This window comes from Orbicella faveolata, unplaced genomic scaffold, assembly GCF_042242905.1.
Source record: "Orbicella faveolata isolate gen_17 unplaced genomic scaffold, um_ofav_v1 contig_35, whole genome shotgun sequence".
Lineage (NCBI taxonomy): Eukaryota > Metazoa > Cnidaria > Anthozoa > Scleractinia > Merulinidae > Orbicella > Orbicella faveolata.
In genome coordinates, this window is record NW_028301564.1 from 9,345,001 (window position 1) to 9,367,781 (window position 22,781).

Below are 22,781 nucleotides of genomic sequence, written 5' to 3' on the forward strand. Positions count from 1 at the left end.
CCACGTGATCGTTCGGCCGAAGGTAATAGTTGGATCCTCAGGGAGTGTCTGGGCAAGCGAAACAATTCGCTTGCGACACCAGGATCCAACAGCCTTTGAAGTTGAAAAGACAGGAACAAACGCTGAATATTCTCTTGGATTTCGCAAATGCTGTGCTAGATTGCACGATGACTTATTCTTGTACTACGATATAACAGAGGCGGAAGACTTAGACAAATTTCAGAAGAGCAAAACCGTAAGTTTTTCGCCTATGAAAAGCAAAGAGCAGATCATCTAAAACTAAGGCTGGAAAAAATGCTTCACTTGTCGGGGGTAACGGAAATGTCTGAGCACAATAAGTCTTTGCTTGCCTGTCGTATGATTCCGACCATCAAAGGCATTTTAAATGTTATTGACGAAGTGGCAAACAGTGATGGCTCAGTTGAAACTGGAGATTCCAGAGTTGAATCTATTTTGAAAGTAAGCAATGCTTGCAAACAGGGCCTTGAAATAATTAGCGATCTCTGCTTGCCACCCGTGAAGCCAAGATTGGCAGATCTGACAGATGCTGGACCTGGTGTTGGCGTTTCTAATTATGAAGTTCGCTTTCGCGATGCTGAGCTGGCTCGAATTCACAACTCGGATTACCGAGTACGATGTCACCGCTCGAGAGGTGACAGCAGGCAAGGCGAGGCCGAACGAACAAACTCGGCCATTTCAGACGCTCTTGTTGACGGTGCAACGCTGGAATGGGAGAAGTACCGTCGATTCGAAGATCTCTCTGAAGACGAAATCAAGGCCATGTCTCTCCATTCCTACGAAAAGTACGAAAAAGAGCGCATGGAAAAAAACGCTTGGCATGTTTGCAAGCAGGTCGCCGAAAGGATAGACGACGCCCCTGTCCTGAAGAATTACATCAGTAGTAGGCTGAGTGAGTCTTCCGAAGAGTTGTTCTTTTTTAATGCTTCTGAGCTTAATGCGTACCGAAATGCTTCAGAAAACAGTAAGGCCGAAATACCTGGTGCGGCCTATTTTAGAAAGATAGAGAGCTTTATTGAGGATCACTATGTCCGAGGAGAGCTCTTTTTTGAATTTTGTCGGGATGCCTGTAATAGCCAAAGAGATGCAAGCTCCACACTATGTTCCTGGTGTACCAACAACAGATGGGTGGGACCAGTAACAGAGAAAATCCCCCAGCCTGTGCCAGACAAAGAAAATCCAGGACATTCTATGGATGTGTACGAAACGTCAACAACAGATCGTACTCCAGACGATTATCAACCGAGGAAATGTCTGAAGGACTTGTACGAACAAAACGCTATCTCTGCGGACAATCCAAACACCGTCGCTGCTTTCTGTGCTACCTACAATGTCGAAGAAAAGCATGTCAGTGAATACCTTGGTCATCTAAATGATGTAAACATCAGGAAGGATATTAGAACAAGGGAGGCTAACGAGAAAAGAAGATTAGAAGAGGAGCTAACATACATGGATTACAAGTGGGGTACACTCATTGAGAATGGAAAAGTTGAGAAGCTGAAGGTGAGACAGCTTGACCTTTACCTTAAAGAACATGGCCTGACCACTGTTGGTCTAAAGCTGGACAAGATAAAGGCAATTCGCTGTCATTACTTTGGACAAAAAAGTACAGGCAATTGAAATGAGTTGTCCAGCAGTGAAGAAGAGAGTGAGGAATCAGAGGCGGAGTCTGATGATGAGTCAGATGACGACGAGAATACCGAACAAGATCTTGTCATTGCTGACCTCGATGAACAGTCAACTGTTCGTATACCAGATCTAACGTTTGTACCAGATGAGCAAATAGCTGAAGTCACGGTACAAGCACACACTGAATGAAAAGCCAAAAAAGAAAAAAGAAAACAAGAAAAAGTGGGAAAGAAAACAAAGGCTGATCTAGCACTACAGACCAACAGAATAGTCGTCTCATTTCACTCATTTTTGCCCTTCCAGATGGCCGAATTACTGCTGAATATGACATGCCCATAGGTACTTGGTGGACTCTTATTAAATTTGCACTCTATTAAAAAAGTAACTTTGCACTGTTCGACCATTTGAGATTGTTTTATTGCTGCATGTCAGCTGACAACAGATAATGGGATCCAGACTAGAAAAAGACACGGATCAAGAGACACTTTCGAGACTGCGAGATAAGGGCCTCATTATACTGTAAATACATCATAGATTGAAATTCTACCTGAACGTTAAAAACAACACTGAATATACACCTCAAAAGTTGAATATGGGTGCGAAGACATGGGGGGGGGGGATCACGACAGCTGTCAACAGTGTTGAGGGGGGATCACTTCGGTGATATAACATTTAAAGGGGGGATCGGTTAAATTTCGCCGTGTTCAGCCCAAAATACTCCGCCGCCCCCCCCCCCCCCCCCCAGGCAATAAATAATGACCGGTCCCTTAGTAATAGTCCTCGAGTAGCGAAATTGGCGCAATCGAGCGTGACGCTTTCTTTCGTTTTATTCCCAAATAAATATTTCTTCAACTTGCATTTACTAACTTTATTATTGCCTTTTCTGTCCGACTAGTTGGGTGATACTAAAACAATTAGACCCTTCACCCTTAAGGGTCACGGGTCTATAGCCCATTCGGCTTCGCCTCATGGGCTATTGACCCGTAGCCCGGAAGGGCTACGGGTCTAATTGTTAATTAGTATCAGTAGCTAATTCTTGGCTACATTTTCGTGTCATATGTGAACGTTACAGTTGGCGTTACAGTTAATGAGAAAACTTACTTACGAAAGCTCAAGGACATGACTTGCTTTAAAGGAGCTACGTCACGGCTTGCGCATCTTATAATAATAATAATAATAATAAATAAATATTTATATAGCGCCTATCCATGCCTGCTCTAGGCGCTGTACAATTCGCCAAAATGATCTGTACTAATCTTAATAATTAAAAATGTGCATTTGAGAAAGTAATAGAAAGTAAAAATCGCTAAGAATAATAAGTTTTCTTAAAAAGATGAGTTTTGAGTTTAGATTTAAAAGAACTTAGATTGTCACATGAGCGGATAGAAACAGGTAGACTGTTCCAGAGTTCAGGAGCGGAAACAGCAAAAGCTCGAGAACCATATGTCTTCAGGTGAAAATTCGTGGGGTTAAGAAGTAATAAGTGTGATGATCGGAGGATTCTGGAAGGTTGGTAGTACGCTACTAGATCTTGAATGTAGACAGGAGATTGTTGATGAAGAGCCTTAAAGGTAAGTAACATAATCTTGAATTTAATGCGTTCAGAAATAGGAAGCCAGTGTAATTCTTTCAGTATTGGAGTGATGTGGTCGTACTTTCGGGAACAGGTGATAAGTCGGGCAGCGGCGTTCTGAACAGACTGGAGCTTTTTTAAAGCACACTTCGGTACGTTGTACAAAAGAGAGTTGCAGTGGTCGAGTTTGGAAGACACAAAAGCATGGACCAGGATCTCGGTGGTTTTCGTAGATAAGAATTTCCTTATCCGGGAGATGTTGCGCAGATGATAAGAGGCTGATTTACAAATAGACCTGATATGCGGAAGCATAGTCATGGTATTGTCAAATATCACACCGATGTTTCTAGCAAATTGAGATAGCTGAATTATGTCTTGACCAAAACGGATTGGTGGTAGAGACTACTGCGGGTTGTGTTTCGAGTATAGATAAAGAAGTTCCGTCTTGTCCTTATTCAGTTTTAGCTTGTTAAGAGACATCCACTTGTCAAGATCAGACAAACATTCCTCAATTTTTCCAACTGCATTAGTTAATTCGACGTCGTTGTTTGTTGAAAAAGAGATATATAACTGAGTATCGTCAACGTAGAAGTGAAATTGCATTTCGTGGTACCGTAGAATGTCAGCCAGTGGTGCAGTATAAAGTAAGTACAGGATAGGCCCTAGGACCGAACCTTGGGGGACTCCACATTTAAGCTCACGAGACTGTGATTTTTTTCCATCGATTAAGGTAAATTGTGTGCGGTTTGAAAGATAGGAACGAAACCATTCAAGGGCAGTGCCACAGATTGAAAACTTGGATTTCAGTCTTGTTAGAAGAATGTCGTGATCAACAGTGTCAAAAGCAGCAGATAGATCAAGCAGCAGGAGTATAACACAGTGACGATCGTCAATGGCACGCAAAATATCATTGTGTACACGTACAAGAGCGGTTTCACAGCTATGAAATCGCTTGTAGGCTGATTGTAGCGGTTCATTAAGTTGGTTGGATTCCAAGTAGTCCTGAAGACGTACTGCAACAACTTTTTCGATGATTTTTGAAATGACCTTGAGATTTGAGATAGGCCTATAATTACTAAGGATTTCGTGGTCCAAAGATGGTTTCTTGAGTAGTGGCAGTAAGACAGCGGTTTTTAGTGAAGGAGGTACATATCCAGATTCCAGGGACAAGTTTACAATCCTGCAAAGCGTGGGTAGAAGCATGTCAAAATTTTCTTTTAACAAGACGGCAGGCAGAGGGTCCAGGCTACAAGACTTAGACACAACAGTGCGTGCAACTTCCGAAAGTTCAACGATTGAAGTAGGTGAGAAGGCATTTAACTGACAGTCGAGCGTTAATTTGTCCAAAGTACAGAAGAGATCAGGCATTTTGGCAGCTTCGAGTTTACATCTTATATTGATAATTTTATTTTCGAAGAAAGTGATAAAATTATTGGCAAGTTCCGTAGCCGAGGAACAAGACAGAAGACACTTCTCGGGCTTCCTGTGGAGAAGGCGGTCGATGGTGCGAAAAAGAGACTTGTTATCGCTTCCAGCCTCGTCGATAAGATTGGAGTAATAATCCATTTTTGATTTAAAAATAGTGTTTTTCACAACAAGGCACTGGTCGACGTAAGATTGGTAATCAGACGCAAGACCGGAACGACGCCAGCACCGTTCACGTTTACGACAAATGGTTTTCTGCTTAAAAAACTAGCCTAGTTTTTTCAAGTTCGTCGTTTGCAGTCCTTGTTAATCTTTGCCATCCTTAACAATTCTCATTCCGTTTTGATTTGTTCTTGCCTCTTAAGTGTTTTCTACCCTAGAACACGATCGTTTCGAGGCTTTATTCTATTTAAAGGCAACTCTAAAAATGGCTCTAAAAATCGTGACGTAACTCCTAAAATGTTGCTTATTCTCGGGTTGCGTTTTCGTTCAGACTATCGATGTCATTCCTAGAATTTTTTGTAAAACAACTATATTTCTATATTGGTTTGTTTCGTTTTATTCCAGTGCGAAATATCGTATTTCAGACTCACATCTTGTAAAAGTATAGACTTGTCTCAAAACGGAAATTGTTTGAAATCATCAGGTGTTTAATTTGTTTAGTGTGTTTTTAGTTTTTGTTTCGATTCATACGTTCGCCCTATTATTGCCATGCTGACTCGTTTTACGACAGTTTACCTTTGATATTATAAAGGAATAAAGGAATATCACACCTGAATTAAATAAAACGTTCTGCACGCAGTAGTCACTCTAATGTAATTTGCTCAGCAAAATTTTGAATTTTAAATTTTGAATTTTTTCCTTGATCCGATCCGCGATCCGGTCCGGTGCAGTCCGATACTGGTTTTGTCGACTTCTTTTGCCATAGTTGCTTTTGCGAAGGATTGGAATGAAGTATATTCTTCTCCCGTGTGATTGCCAAAATATTGACTACCGTTGCGCAGATAATAAATATAAACGGTACCGCTAAAATCTGTGATTTTTTACATGATCTTAACGTTAACAGATCACAAATAACACTTGATGAAGGGGAACTCTGCTTCAAACTAGAAAACAGATGCCTGGTTAAAAATCAAAATTTGCTTGCTGTTGTGGCAATTGACACAGTTAAACATCATCAGTAGCACAATATAAAGTTGAATCTTTTTCACGAGTGATTATAACTGGTTTATTTCTACACTTCTGGTTTTTAACACATACGGTAAGCTAACGATAAAATTTTGAACTGACTTGGTTCTCTATCACGGCGGGCGCCTTTCACCTACACTAACTTCTTCGTTTCTGAATAGTTAATAGAGTGGTTTTTGTAATTTTCCGAGTGATTTCTGTTAGTATTAGATGAGACTCCACAAGAGTGATTTGTTGGAAATTCTGGACTGATGTTCCTGCTGTTCCCGATAGCATTTATCCTTATCTTCATCGATCGAAGAGAGCACATTGAAAACAACGCATCTTAAGAGCAAATGTCCACAAGAATGAAAAATAGTTCGGTAAGGCTTGAAAAATAGAATTTGCCCTACTGTTGCATATAAGTAGGCCTTAGTAAAAGTAAAAACGCTATGTAGTTTTTTTCTTCAAATATCTTGGTATTTCCGAGAAAAAGGGTACTATCGGTTTCACTTCGAGACATCAATCTGACGAGTTCTATCTGGGCTGAAAATCGACCATTTTCATTCGATTCGTATTTCGCAGCTATTGAGCACAGAAAAGTTGTAATACAACCAACTTAATGCAGAACTATTCCTTGTCCAAACAAGCCCAGTTTCAAGAATATTGGATTTATCTAACTATTTAGCGGTAAACAAAACCAAAGTGGTCTCCAACGATAAGCTCGTCAGTCGGTGAAAAGAATTGTCATTTTGATCATGTGCCATGTCTCGGAATTCCAGAACATTTTAGATTCTAACTATACTAGGATAGGTCTTTCAATAGATGTAAAGTTTAGTTTGGGCAAATGATTAAAAACATTATTCAAATCATACACAAAAAAATTAAAATCACGCGAGAAGTCGAATGCGTGACCAAAAGTACAACCGGCGCATTGTTTTTGTCATTAAATCATTTCAATTCGAAATATCACAGGAATATCAGCGCAACGCAAGCATAAACCAACGTTTATATGTTTAACTCAGCTGGGTTATCATGTCTTGACTGTCAAGCAAAGTTCCTATCCTGCCATTTCAAAGGTGTTCCATTATAATTAGGTTTGCATAACCTGTACGCATTCGTCTGGCGATTTTGAATTCCCCAAATCGCTCAATATTACCAAGTTCCTATGCAAATGTTCCTACGTTTTCCGTTTTGTTGTTCGGTACAATCATTCAACCTGCTATCAGGCAGAAATCCCCAGTAATTAGCAGTAACAAATAGGCCGCCATCTACGATGGTTCCGCGTCTCTTATTTGCATATTGTCCAGCAAAAGTCTATGCACACAGGGTAAGGGTAGAGTGGGAATTACTTCCGAAAGAAAAAGCGTTGGAATTTTGCCAATATCTCGACGTTAGTTCCAATTCAGGGCCTTCTTTCTTAGGTAAAGCGATAAAATGCTACACACGAACCAGGTCTTTGTGGCTTAAAATTCAAACAAAGAAAAGTAACTCTGTTAAAAGCTCTGAAATCTCGACCCTCACCCCTATGTAAAATATGTTGTAACGCACGGGTCTCGGATAACACATCTTCAGTCAAAATGGAGGACTTTCAAACGCCTTCAAAATGGAAACCCGAAAGTCGCACGTGGAATAACGCTTTAGCACTTACTACTGGCTTAATCAAACGACACGAATAACACAGATAGATGATACATACATGGGACTTGGCAGTGACCGTTTTTCTTCAAAGTCGGATGTGAGTACTGACAAGAACTCCGCTGAAAATTATATGCAGGGAAAGAATCAGTTTGCAAGATTCAGGATATTACAAACGGAGTTAGGTGAACATGCTATTATTACGTGTATGTCATTTATACTGCTTGGTAAAGCTGAAGTTGCCGATACGATAATAACACTTTTGGTCACGCACTCGGAAGTTGCTGGCGTGATTTTGTGTCTTTTGTACTTTTGTGAAAGATTTTGAATAATTTTTTGACGAGTGCCTAATCATTTGCCCAAACTGAACTTTACATATATTGAAAGACCTATCTTAGTATAGTTAGAATCTAAAATCTTTTGGAATTCTGAGACATGTCACATGGTCAAAATAACAACTCTTTTCACCGGCTGACTAACTCAATTTTGGAGAACACTCTGGTTTTGTTTACCGCCAAATAATTAGATTAATCCAATATTCTTGAAATCGTCCTTTTTTTGACAAGGAATAGTTCTGCAATAAGCTGATTGTATAACAACTTTTCTGTGCTCAATAGTTGCGAAATGTGAATCGAATGAAACTGGTCGATTTTCAGCCCAGTTGGGACTCGTTAAATTGTATGAAATTGAGTCTGAAAGTTAAATCGTAAATGTCACTTTTCTCGGAAAGACAAAACTATTTAAAGGGAAAAACTACAGCCTATTTGCACTCTTGCCAGGGGCTAGCTATATGCCAAAGACGAGTGAATTTGAGTTTTCTAGCCCTGCCGAAGAAATTTGATTTTGTTTGATATTTGTGGGCATTTGCTCTTAAGAGCAGCTTCGCCTAAACATCAAACATAGGCACGCAAGGCGTGCAAGAGTTATTTTTTTGGTGAATTAAAAGCCCCCGAAGGTAGCAGCACTTACTCTTGACAGTTATGATAAGGTTAATCTAACAAGTTTGTTTGGTTACGATGTACAGCACAGAAAGAAAAAAATTAGAATTTATTTCACTCTTGGTTTAGCTTACAAAGCGTTCTTTAGTTCGTATTGTGCAATCGTCGATCGTCCGGGTGAGGGTAGTTCTGAAAAGAACTGTTGTTGGTGACTAACGTTTCGACAACTTCAGCAGAAGTCATCTTCAGAGTCAAGTGAATAGTGTTTGTCAGTCGATGGTGTTATAAATCTGCTCCGTTGAAAGTTGTAATGTATGCGTTTCGGTTCCCGCCTTCAATAATTATGTGCGCCTCGTTTTGGTGTGTGCTTTTACAGCACCACCATTGGTTGAATGATTAGTTCTTGAGTCACGCTACAGAATAGATAAAGGAGGCCATACTAAATTGAAAGAATACTTTACATGGTGTCAGAATCGAGATAAACCCTCAAGCATAGATTTAGCCGGAGTACAGAGTCCTCAGGTGGACTGGGAATCCGAAAACTTACCAGAACGCTGGACGCGTTTCCGACAACACGTGGAACTCATGTTCAGTGGTCCGCTCGCGTCAAAGAAAGAGGAAGAAAAGTGCAGTTATTTGCTGATATGGCGTGGAGAAAAAGGTCGAGACATCGCCAACACATGGGGCGATGTCACTGATGAAGATAAGAAGAAGCTCAAGACATATTTTGAGAGATTTGCGAATCATGTGGAACCGAAATGCAATCCAGTATTTTCCCGCTAAAAGTTTCACAAGAGAGTACAAGCAGAGTCCGAAACAGTGGAACAGTTTGTGACCGACCTAAAGCTTCTGGTGAGAGAATGTTCCTTCAAGGAACCCGATGAAATGATTCGTGACAGAATTGTCTTTGGGACAAACTCTCGTAAAATTCGAGAAAAGTTGATCAACGAAGGCAAAGATCTAACCCTGGACAAGGCCATAGACATTGTTCGAACATATGAAATGTCACAATCACAAATAAAGTCAATGGAGGGAGGCGATGAAGTCGTACACAGTGTCAAAGAAGATCGACGCTCCAGAAAGGAGCCCCCAAAGCCACCATCGGAAGTACCACAGCGGAGGTACATGTGGTAGATGCGGAAGGACTCAGGCAAAGGATTCATGCCCCACTTCGCCAATATGTGCAAAACAAGAGACCAGCAAGTGCACGAGGTCAGAAGATGTTAACCAAATCAATCAAGTGTTTGTGAACATTGAGGCTGGAAATAAGAAGACGCCAATAAATTTCAAGCTTGACACTGGAGCCCAAGTGAACGTCATTCCTTTCTACGTATTTCAACAACTTGGGAGTAACGATCTGGAGAGCACGTCGCATAGACTGTTTGGCTATGGTGGCAAACCTCTCAAGGTAGACGGGACATGCACTTTAGCCTGCTCATACAAGGGGACACAGGGACACCATCAGTTCTATGTAGTGTCCACGCAAGCACCCCCAATACTGGGATTATCCTCATGTTTATCACTGAATCTTATTCAGCTAACACTCTCTGTAGAAGAAAAGGAAAATATTGACGCTGTCTCCCAAAATCCAGGAGACATATTAACTGAGTACAAAGATGTATTCGAAGGGCTAGGATCGTTTCCCGTAATGCATAAAATCCAACTCAAACCTGACGTCGAACCTGTTATTCACCCTCCTCGCAAAATCCCAATAGCTCTTCGAGACAAGCTGGAAAACGAATAAAAGAGAATGGAAGCCCTTCAAGTCATAGTAAAGGTCACAGAGCCCACAGACTGGGTCAACTCAATTGTAACACCGGAAAAGCAACGCACAGGTGCCTTGCGAGTGTGTTTAGATCCAAGAGATTTGAACTGTGCTGTTAAGCGCGAACGTTATCTTCTCCCGACATTGGAGGAACTGACCCTAATGTTGTCCGATGCAAAGTATTTTAGTGTCCTAGATGCCACGTCCGGTTATTGGCAGATAAAACTTGATGAGGAAAGTTCTTTCCTAACCACTTTCAACACGCCATTTGGGCGTTATCGCTTCACCAGAATGCCATTCGGTATACACTCTGCACAAGAGGTGTTCCAGAAGACCATGGACATGGCATTTGAAGACATTGACGGGTGCAAATCCATCATTGATGACATGCTCGTTTGGGGATCATCTAAAGAAGACCACGACAACAATCTGAGTAAAGTCCTTGAGCGTACAAGAGAGATCGGGATCAAGTGGAACGCTGAGAAATGTGTTTTTGGAGCAACCCAAGTAAGTTACTTTGGTCATGTGCTATCCGACAAAGGAGTACAGCCTAGACCCCAAGAAAGTTGCCGCTATCCAAGAGATGGAGCCACCAAGAAACAGACAAGAACTCGAGACCCTCATCGGGATGGTCAACTATCTGGCTAAATTTACACCAAACCTGGCAGAAACCACTGCACCCATGAGAAACCTGCTAAAGAAAGACTCCGAGTTTGTATGGGATTGTATGGGACTATGGTCAAATAGAAAAGGAGATGTATACAATAGTGTAACATATTGGCACGTGAGAATTAGCATCTATTGTATGTTATATTTTGTGTATGCATATTTAAGTAGGCTAGCACATTATGCAAATCTAGAAAAGCACACACATCCACGCCGTGTGTATGAACAAGCAGAATAAACCTACTTGACAACACACTACATGGTGGCAGCGTTTTACAAAAATAATTTCTAGACTTAAATTAAGAGAGGCCAGCAGAAGCGAATTATGGCAACACCAACGTCTTTTGCGTCGCCACAGATGAACTGGGACGCTCCTGATCCGATAACTGCATTCGCAAGATTCAAACAAAAATGTCAGCTTATGTTCACAAGCGTTCTCAAAGACGCCGATGACGAAGAAAAGTGAGCTATTTTTTACTCTGGTCGGGTGAAAAAGGCCTGGATTTATACAACAGTTGGACATTCACAAAGGAGGAAGACAGGAAAAAGCCTGCCATTATTTTCGAACGGTTCGAGAATCAATTGGAACCGAAGACGAGTCATCGAATTGACAGATACACACTACAAGGAATGCGACAAGAATAAGGCGAGCCAGTTGATGATTTTATCTCAAGATCAAAAAATCTAGCAGCAAAATGTCAATTTCGCGACAACGCCGAAGTCGAAGACAGAGTTTTGGATCAGCTCATTTGGGGGTCAAGAAATCCCGATGTCCAGAAGTCTCTCATAAGCCGAGACAAATCATTGACCCTTGTAGCCGCTATTGAGACTGCAAGAAGCCACGAAGGGAAAAGTAAACATATGAAGACACTGACAGGAAGTAGCGAAAGCCATCAAGAGGATAGCAGTATAGATGCTATTCATAAGGAACAAGAAAGGGAATTCTGTAACAACTGCGGAAAACAACACCCAAGGAGCAAATGTCCAGCCTCCAGTACATTATGTCAAAAATGCGGCAAAGCTAATCATTAGCAATCTGTCTGCCGATCCAGCAAACGGAACCAAGGAAGAAAGCCGGCCTTCAAAAAAATTATTCACACGATTGAGGACGGGGGCGACGAAGACAATGATGAAATTCTGACAATCAGTACCATCGAGGTTAACACCATAGAAGACACGCAACATTCGACACACGACACACGCGATGAAGTCTTTTTAACACTTGAGATAACTCAGCCAGAAAAGAAGCGGAAAATTAATCTCCAGTGCAAGGTAGACACAGGTGCTCAGAGCAATGTTTTGCATATCAGGCCACTTCGCATAATCGCCCCAGAGAAGTTTGACGACGAAGGAAACCCCAAACCAGAAGCACTGGAAAAGAATGAAGCCGTCCTTTCAGCATATGGTGGCTCTGTAATCAAGCAGCTTGGCACTGTAAACATCCGTTGCAAGTACAAATAAAAAAACTGCGTTTTCTACGTCACAGACACTTCAGGGCCAGCTATTCTCGGTCTAAAAGCGTAAGTTGCACTAAAACTAGTCACCCTACACTGTACACTAAGAACAAATCAATTAGACCAGGCTGATCCAACTAGCAGCTTCAATGCCCCAGCTCAAAATTCGGGTACTTGCAAGAAAAGCTCGAATTACATTGGAAGTCATGTACCACTGGAAGAGCGGCCATCAATCACAAGTAAACAAGAGTTGATGGAGATGTACCCAGAATGTTTCAATGGTACAGTTGGATGTTTTGACGACTATACGTATCACATCACACTGGATCCTGAAGTATCACCGGTGGTCCATGCAGCCCGCAAAGTACCCATAGAGTTGAAAGCCAAATTACATATACAAGCCGAATTACGTGAGAGGGAAAGTCACGATATCATTGCAAAAGTAACGCAACCTACAGATTGGGTTAACTCCCTGGTTATTAGAGAAAAAGAAAATGGGCGACTTCGTTTATGCCTCGATCCTAAAGACCTGAATAAGGCGATCAAAAGAGAACATCATCCCATACCCACTCTAGAGGAAATCACACCCAAATTAGCAGGAGCAAAGCTTTTTAGCAAGCTCGACGCTCGCAATGGCTATTGGAATGCCAAACTAGATGAGGAATCCTCATATCTGACAACCTTTAATACACCATTCGGTCGATACCGTTTCCTCAGGATGCCGTTTGTCCTACGAATGAGTCAAGATATCTTCCAATTCAAGATTGATGAGACGTATCGTGATTGCCAGGGAGCCATTGGCATTGCAGATGACGTCACAGTCTATGGGAAACAACGACAAAGAGCATGACTTACACCTACACGAAACCATGGAACGTACCAGAAAGCCTGGTATCAAGCTCAATGACGAGAAGTGCGTTATGAAAACAAAGGAGTGCAATTTCTTTGGTATGCTTTACACACCAGACGGTGTCAAGCCCAGCCCAGATAAAGTCAGAGCCATAGAAAATTTAGAACCGCCTTAAGACAAGGAGCTTCACACCTTTTTGGGGATGGCAACTTACATGAGCTCATTCATCCCCAATCTAGCTGACCACACTACCCCCTTAAGAAACCTCTTAAAGGAGAACGTTGACTTTGCATGGAATCCATCACATTCGAAAGCCTTTGAGAAGGTGAAGTTATTGATATGTACCACAACGACCCTGGTGTACTATGACAGAAATGAACCAGTTGTCCTTCACGTTGACGCATCAATTAAGTGGCAGTCCCGCTAAAAGCGGACCACTCGACTTCGGGACCAAACATAATTTTCCTTCATTTTTTGTCAGTGAAAAGGGTCTGATACATATATAGAAAAAAGCAATTTATTATTTTCCAATTCCTTATTTTTGCTCTGCTACGAGCCAAAATTGAATTTTGGCCGAACTGAGGTTGCCGACCGTGATCAGAAAGGTAAAATTCACCGATTTTGTGAAGCGTGCTACGTCGCCTAAAATGCAGCTCACGGAATTTCGTTTTCATACGAATTTTAAGGTACATTCATTACTTTGACAGACGAAATATGGAAACTTTTCGAAAAATTCTAAGCTTACCAGCGACGCTGGAAGACACCCTACTCCGAGGCCCTTGATCACCTACTAAAATTTAGCCAAATTTGACGGGGAAAATCTCAAAAGTTGGGTCTAAATGAAGCCTAAAAAGCACATCACAGTAAATTTCATACCTTAATAAACCGTTCTATAAGTCCAAGCCGGTGGGTATCTCCCTGGATTGCACGCGAGAACAGATTAAAATCTGCCACAGTCAGTGTGTTTACATAGCCATCGCTCGTGTCAAAGCTCATTTGTATAGGTGAAAATACATCTTCTTCCCTTCAGGTTCGTTTATTGACCTTCTGAGTAGTGGCAAAAAGCTTCCTTTAATACTTGTGTACACTCTAGATCCAGGTGAGGTGAAGGTTGCGTTAAAGTTGATCAATTCTCAAGACTTGCGAGACTCCAAGAGTAAATAATGGCGCCGGTCTGCAGAAATTAACTGTAGCCGTCATCCTGACCCTTCAATAAATTCTGCCGCAGAGGTAGCACTAGGAGAAGAAGAAAATCGTAAGTTTTCATTTACCGTTTAATGGCAACTGAATCCTGTACTACTGCCAAGACTACTGGGATCTTGAGGGCTATATGCCCGAATTTGAAAAACAACAACAACGAACACTTGCCGGTTGCATCGCTGTGAAATGAACCTGAATGAACACGACACGCTTGAACGGAACTATGTTTTGCGATGAATGATGGGCTTTACTTCTGTTTTATGCTTGATGCTTGTCTTTTAGTATCTTGCACAGCGCATAAAATAAACTTCGGGATCCGTTTATCGGGCCGTTTATACAACGAAAGCTGCACCGGCTTCGTCAAAATGTCACACAAGTTGTAACGTGACCAATTACCCGAGAGGGGGATACTCCCTTATGTGGACTGTATAGGTATCTGTATGTGAGGCCCCAAAGGGTAGGGTTTTTCAGCCGTTTGGGTCATAAATAGGGTATCGATTTTGGCCATTTTGGTTATAAATTGGGTATGGTTTTAGCACTCTAGTCTTGAACTGGGTATGTTTCTTAGCAGAAGCTACTTTTTCATCATTATCAATAGGACCTTCAACAAAAATCCTTCATAACGTATGTTTAGGGCAACCGTGTCAGCCGCAACGGTCATAAATAGGCTATCGAATTTTAAGTCAGGTAAAAAATAGAGTAGCAAAAACGCAGATTTTGGTCATAAAGAGGGTAAAGGTTTTGGGAAGAGGGTCGCACACCCCCCACTCAACTTTTCTGGAAGTACCCCCCTGGGCCAATTACCAGGGGTCGAGGGCAAATCCCCTAACCCGCGCGCGCCGATCATTAGATTTGGCAGATTTTCTCATTTCAATATTGATAATGAAAAAGCCGCCCATTAATTTTTTGGACTAGTGCAATCTTTTCAGTATGACCGAACGACGACAATCATTGCACCTTTTCAATTTTTATCTACCTTTCCTCGGAAAATATAAGGAGTTGCTAATACATGAGGGCGGAGGAAGCAGACATGGACCTAAAATTCACTTTTCCTTTCCCGTTATCAGCCGTTCGTTTTTCATAGAAAGCACAATGGAAGAAAATCAAAAGATGGGACCAAGAAACCTTCCAAAAAACGTCCATATCGAAGTGCGTTCAGCTGTTGAGAGGCCGATTTCTCACTTTGTGTTTATAGGACTACTACCATTCCCATTTTTTCTGACGACACCAGAATTATTGGCCATAAAAATAGTTTGTCTTTGATTTCTCCGCCTCGGGAAACATATGGTTAAGTGATGGGACATGCACTCTTACTGGTATGGGACTCAAGCGTTGGTGCCCGGGAAGTACTCCCTTATATGGGCTATGTAGGTATGGGCGGTCCCAAAGCGTCTGGTTTTTCAGCCGTTTTGGTCATAATTGGGGTATAATTATGAACTTCTTTCAACAGCAGCAGGGACGTCGGAGCCGGGGGAGCTTGAGTGGGCTTTATCCACCCCAATTTCAAGCAAAAAATACTTCAAATAATAATTTTACAAATATTTCCAGACCCTCTACAAGTAAGCGCCTATGGTGCTCGCTTGTAAGCCCCCCCCCCCCCCCCAATTCAAAATACGCTCCTTCATCGCTGAGCAGGGGCCCTCGATTTTAAACGATAAGCTCCGACCATGGGATTCAATATGACGATGCTCAAGGCCATGTGAGATCATTTTGAAATTCCTCTCAAAGCCAGAGAGCGGAAATCCTCTTTAATGAACTTGAAAGCTAAAGGACATGGTGAAAGAATGTTATAAATAGATTCAGTAGCTCGTCAATCTCAGTGCAGCGTCGACAAGTCACAGTGTAACTGTCACACAAGCCTTTTCTGTTGTAAAAAAAAAAGGTATGGCCAGTGGTGTGGGCTGAACTACGGGCGAAAGGGTTCAATTGCATCTTTTGTTTAATTGCTGCTAGGTCCTATTCAGTGATGGTTATGAATGTAAGTCTGTATCAACAATACTTTTGATCCACGTATGTTAATGGTCGCGATACATGATATATGTAGAAATGTTATCAAATATGTATTTTCTCTCGGCTATTATGATTTTTACAGACACCAGGAGGATGTAACACTGATGTATGCCGGATGCGATATAACACCTTTAATAAAAAGCCTATCGCATTTTAGGACAATTACGTTCAAAGTCCACACCCTCACTTGAGTCCCATACCAGTAAGAGTGCATGTCCCATCACTTAACCATATGTTTCCCGAGGCGGAGAAATCAAAGACAAACTATTTTTATGGCCAATAATTCTGGTGTCGTCAGAAAAAATGGGAATGGTAGTAGTCCTATAAACACAAAGTGAGAAATCGGCCTCTCAACAGCTGAACGCACTTCGATATGGACGTTTTTTGGAAGGTTTCTTGGTCCCATCTTTTGATTTTCTTCCATTGTGCTTTCTATGAAAAACGAACGGCTGATAACGGGAAAGGAAAAGTGAATTTTAGGTCCATGTCTGCTTCCTCCGCCCTCATGTATTAGCAACTCCTTATATTTTCCGAGGAAAGGTAGATAAAAATTGAAAAGGTGCAATGATTGTCGTCGTTCGGTCATACTGAAAAGATTGCACTAGTCCAAAAAATTAATGGGCGGCTTTTTCATTATCAATATTGAAATGAGAAAATCTGCCAAATCTAATGATCGGCGCGCGCGGGTTAGGGGATTTGCCCTCGACCCCTGGTAATTGGCCCAGGGGGGTACTTCCAGAAAAGTTGAGTGGGGGGTGTGCGACCCTCTTCCCAAAACCTTTACCCTCTTTATGACCAAAATCTGCGTTTTTGCTACTCTATTTTTTACCTGACTTAAAATTCGATAGCCTATTTATGACCGTTGCGGCTGACACGGTTGCCCTAAACATACGTTATGAAGGATTTTTGTTGAAGGTCCTATTGATAATGATGAAAAAGTAGCTTCTGCTAAGAAACATACCCAATTCAAGACTAGAGTGCTAAAACCATACCCAATTTATAACCAAAATGGCCAAAATCGATACCCTATTTATGACCCAAACGGCTGAAAAACCCTACCCTTTGGGGCCTCACATACAGATACCTATACAGTCCACATAAGGGAGTATCCCCCTCTCGGGTAATTGGTCACGTTACAACTTGTGTGACATTTTGACGAAGCCGGTGCAGCTTTCGTTGTATAAACGGCCCGATAAACGGATCCCGAAGTTTATTTTATGCGCTGTGCAAGATACTAAAAGACAAGCATCAAGCATAAAACAGAAGTAAAGCCCATCATTCATCGCAAAACATAGTTCCGTTCAAGCGTGTCGTGTTCATTCAGGTTCATTTCACAGCGATGCAACCGGCAAGTGTTCGTTGTTGTTGTTTTTCAAATTCGGGCATATAGCCCTCAAGATCCCAGTAGTCTTGGCAGTAGTACAGGATTCAGTTGCCATTAAACGGTAAATGAAAACTTACGATTTTCTTCTTCTCCTAGTGCTACCTCTGCGGCAGAATTTATTGAAGGGTCAGGATGACGGCTACAGTTAATTTCTGCAGACCGGCGCCATTATTTACTCTTGGAGTCTCGCAAGTCTTGAGAATTGATCAACTTTAACGCAACCTTCACCTCACCTGGATCTAGAGTGTACACAAGTATTAAAGGAAGCTTTTTGCCACTACTCAGAAGGTCAATAAACGAACCTGAAGGGAAGAAGATGTATTTTCACCTATACAAATGAGCTTTGACACGAGCGATGGCTATGTAAACACACTGACTGTGGCAGATTTTAATCTGTTCTCGCGTGCAATCCAGGGAGATACCCACCGGCTTGGACTTATAGAACGGTTTATTAAGGTATGAAATTTACTGTGATGTGCTTTTTAGGCTTCATTTAGACCCAACTTTTGAGATTTTCCCCGTCAAATTTGGCTAAATTTTAGTAGGTGATCAAGGGCCTCGGAGTAGGGTGTCTTCCAGCGTCGCTGGTAAGCTTAGAATTTTTCGAAAAGTTTCCATATTTCGTCTGTCAAAGTAATGAATGTACCTTAAAATTCGTATGAAAACGAAATTCCGTGAGCTGCATTTTAGGCGACGTGGCACGCTTCACAAAATCGGTGAATTTTACCTTTCTGATCACGGTCGGCAACCTCAGTTCGGCCAAAATTCAATTTTGGCTCGTAGCAAAGCAAAAATAAGGAATTGGAAAATAATAAATTGCTTTTTTCTATATATGTGTCAGACCCTTTTCACTGACAAAAATGAAGGAAAATTATTTTTGGTCCCGAAGTCGAGTGGTCCGCTTTTAGCGGGACTGCCTCTTAAGGGCTTGGGCGCAGCTCTTTTCCAAAACAACAAGCCAATAGCCTTTGCATCGAAAGCACTAACCCCTGTGGAGACCAGATATGCTAATATCGAGCGGGAACTATTAGCCGTGGTCTATGGCTGCGAAAAATTCCATTCGTACCTCTGGAAGATCGTTTGTGGTTAAAACAGACCATCGCCCCCTAGAACAGATCCATAAAAAGAACCTGATGCAAGCACCTCCACGCCTTCAAAGAATGCTGTTGCGTCTACAACCCTACTACTGCGTTATTACATATCTTCCAGGAAGAGAAATGATTACAGCCGACGCCCTGTCACGCCTTTCGCCGTTGGATGAATTTGAAGTATCAGACATGAATGTGAAAGTTCACCACCTAATGAGAATCACCCCAGCTAAAATGGAAGAGTTCAAAGAGGAAACTGCAAAAGATGAAAACCTGCAGCTTCTATCCCGTCAGGTTATACAAGGTTGGCCCGATAGTGGGAAGAAAATTGTTCCGGCGCTAAAACCGTACTGGCCCCTACGAGATGACATATCAGTAGAAGATGGGCTGATACTTCCTGGAAACCGTGTTATAGTACCTGAATCCTCGAGAGGCAACATCTTGCAGCAAATCCACGGAGGGCACTTTGGTATAGAAAAATGCAAACTACGAGCGAAATCCTGTGTTTATTGGCCAAGCGCATACAAAGAAATAGAAAACCTTGTAAACTCATGTTGCGTTTTCCAGAAGTACCAACAAAAGTAGCCCATGATGCCATCAGAGATCCCTTCAAAACCGTGGCAAACATTGAGCGCAGACCTGTTCTACGTCCAACAGTCGTGGTTCCTCATAGTTGTCGACTACTACTCCAAGTTCCCATTTGTCAAGAAGCTTCACAACCTCACAACCGGAGCCGTTGTTAATGAGATGAAAATGCTATTCGCAGAAAATGGAATCCCAGAATCTCTTCAATGCGACAACGGTACTCAGTTTACATCTGGCGAGTTCCAACAACTGGCAAGTCAATATGGTTTTGAATTGTGACGTCATCTCCCCATTACCCACGTGGCCATGGGTTCGTTGAGCGCCAAGTCCAAACGGTTAAGAAGACGATCCTAAAATGCAGAGAAACTAAAGAAGACATAGATCTAGCCCTGTTGGCTCTACGAAAAACGCCCCTGAGTTCCAATATACCATCACCGGCTGAATTACTGAATGGCCGAGTATTCAAATCCACACTTCCTGGTAAGATACAGCCATCAAAGAACCAAGAAGAAGTTAGAAATTGGCTCAAAGCGAAACAAGACAACCAATGCTACTATTACAACAGGCACACCAAAGAACTCCCTAAACTACACAGGGACCAAGCCATCTATGTATAAGACCCCGTAAGAAAGACATGGAATTCTGCTAGAGTCATAGATCAGGGAGAGACACCCCGCTCATATCTTATAGAAACTGGAACTGGTGTTCAACTACGAAGAAAGAGAATCCATCTTAGACCAAATAATGCTTCCAACAACTTAGCAAACAACTTGTCCAGGTTCCATTCCTCAAGGAAGTATGACTGCACAATCTTCAAGCGCCAATCCACGAGAATCCACCGCAGCAGGCAATTCAGCAAACAACCCATCGAGTGGCAATTTGATTATACGGCCCTCAAGCGCCAATCCACAATATCCCACCTTAACAGATGCCGAGAAAGGTACAAGAAAATCTCGCGCGGGACGTGAAATCCGTGCACCGGAAAGACTTAATCTCTGACGCTTTCTTTAGTAGTTATTATTAGCGTGATACATGAACACGAGACAGAAAATCCCTATAAATTCTAATTTTATTCATTGTCAACGTATATACAAGATACTTGTACCTGAGACATTGGCCCGAATGATGTATGTTTTCATTTCAACTGACGTAGTTTTTTAAGAGAAGGGGATGTAACCTATTGGCACGTGAGAATTAGCACCTATTGTATGTTATATTTTGTGTATGCATATTTATGTAGGCTAGCACATTATGCAAATCTAGAAAAGCACACACATCCACGCGGTGTGTATGAACAAGCAGAATAAACCTACTCGACAACACACTACAACTAGTATTCGGCACTGAGCGCCTCCATCAATACATTTATGGCAGACATGTTGTAGTAACCACAGCTCACAACCCCCCCCGAGGCCATTCTGAGGAAACCCCTTTCTGCAGCCCCAGCCCGCCTGCAAAGAATGATGCTACGCCTTCAGAAATATGATTTAACTGTTCGCCACAAGCCGGGTAAAGACATTCCGGTAGCGGACACGTTGTCGCGTCTGCACCTTAAAGAAACCGATCACACACATGACGCTTTCGATGCTCAAGTCCATCTAGTTGTGGCGAACCTACCAGTCTCCGACCAAAAGATGTCAGACCTACAAGCTAGTACAGCATCTGACCCTGACATGCAACGGTTAATTGCAGTCATCAAAGAGGGGTGGCCAGATGACAGAAGCAGTTGCCTACCGTCAGTAAAGCCCTTCTGGAACTACGGGGATGAGCTCTCGGTGATGGAGGGCTTAGTGTTCAAAGGAGAAAGAATAGTAATTCCCTCAGCGCTCAGGGAAGACATGTTGAAGCGAATCCACACAGGACACATGGGCATGGTAAAGTCAAAACATCGAGCAAAGGAGGTCATGTTTTGGCCCAGCATGAACAGTCAGAAGATGTTGTCTCAAATTGTCCAGCCTGCACGGAACACCAGAGTTCCAATCCCAAGGAACCAATGATCGCACACAAGCTACCTGATCGTCCATGGAAAAATGTCGCAACTGATTTGTTTGAACTTGACAATGAACATTATCTGATTGTAGTCGACTACTACAGTAGATATTTTGAATTGGAAATGATGCCCACCACGACTAGCTCGGCAGTAATCAACAAGATGAAAGCCATCTTCGCACGACACGTCATCCCTGAGAAAGTGGTGTCCGACAACGGCCCCCAATTTTCCGAACAGGAATTTGCGCGGTTCGCCAGTGACTGGGATTTCAGCCACGTCCCAAGCAGTCCCACATACCCTCAATCAAATGGTCTGGCCGAGAAGGCCGTCCACACTGCAGAACAGCTCCTGAACAAGGCCAAGTTGGAGAAAAGAAATCCATACCTGAGTCTATTAGAATACAGAAATGCCCCATTAGATGCATTAGCTACACCAGCCCAACTCTTGATGAGCAGAAATCTGCGCTCTATACTCCCCACCACGAGCAACCACCTCAGACCAAGTGTTGTCCATCCTGATCTTGCCAGAGAGAGAATGGAGCACAAACAGGCCACTTAAAGGCATTACTATAATCAGGGTGCCAGAGAGCTGAAACCCCTTGTGAGTGGTGAACAAGTTCATGTTCAAACCTAGTCAGGAAGCTGGAAGCCTGCCACCGTTCTGGGCCAACACAGAACCCCGAGGTCTTATACTGTGCGTACCAGCAATGGAAGTGAGTATCGCAGGACCAGACGTCACTTATTGACAACAAGATCCCTATGCGCAAAAGAAAATCCAGGGGGACAAGGTGACAAACCAGAAACATCCACAACCACTTCGGAAGGTCACGAAAGTCTTGAAGACACCGAATCAGATGCGATGCTTAACCAGAAACAGCCTACCCACATACCCAGGATCCTTGCAATGAACCATACATCACCCGATCCCGTCGAGCTATAAAGCCACCTGTGAGACTTGACTTATGAACCAATTGCGAAAAACACCCTAAGGCGCAATTAGTTGTGTTAACTGTTTATTCCGTTCATTCTGTAAGAAGAGAGATGTTTTGTATGCGTTTCGGTTCCCGCCTTCAATAATTATGTGCGCCTCGTTTACAGGACCGCCATTTTTTGAATGTTTAGTTCTTGAGTCACGCTACAGAATAGATAAAGGAAGCCATACTAAATTGAAAGAATACTTTACAAAAGTGATTGGTCAGTTTAGCCATGATAGTATTGCCTGTAAGACTCGTGTAAAGTTGTCATCAGTCATTGGTCTGTTTCGATCCGTCTTATTGTTATTCAAATCAATCCTACTGTTAGTCAAATTAAGTTGGTCTGTTAGACGTCCGTTTAGCGGTTTCGTTTACCTCGTCGATAAAGTCATTTGTAAGGTGCGGGTAGTTGTTGACATCGGCGTTTG

The 22,781-nt window shown here is 42.3% G+C and overlaps 1 protein-coding gene and 1 pseudogene across 1 annotated transcript; both read left to right on the forward strand.

The window, feature by feature from the left end:
• The window catches only part of LOC149103137 (uncharacterized), a 2,105-nt pseudogene extending 236 nt beyond the window's left edge, over nucleotides 1-1,869 (forward strand).
• Nucleotides 1,870-18,757: 16,888 nt separating this feature from the next.
• Nucleotides 18,758-19,669, forward strand: LOC149103138 (uncharacterized). The gene is made up of 2 exons (XM_089274158.1): nucleotides 18,758-19,274; nucleotides 19,479-19,669. The coding sequence occupies exons 1-2, from the start codon at nucleotides 18,758-18,760 to the stop codon at nucleotides 19,667-19,669; spliced, it is 708 nt and encodes a 235-aa protein (XP_089130284.1).
• The last annotated feature ends 3,112 nt before the right edge of the window (nucleotides 19,670-22,781 follow it).

What these genes read in the sequence shown, in the direction of transcription:
- LOC149103138 (XM_089274158.1), top strand. Translation starts at nt 18,758, where the DNA reads ATGGCTGCGAAAAATTCCATTCGTACCTCTGGAAGATCGTTTGTGGTT. An exon ending in AATCCACGGAGGGCACTTTG is followed by an intron (nt 19,275 to 19,478) that starts GTATAGAAAAAT and finishes GGTTCCTCATAG; the next exon opens with TTGTCGACTACTACTCCAAG.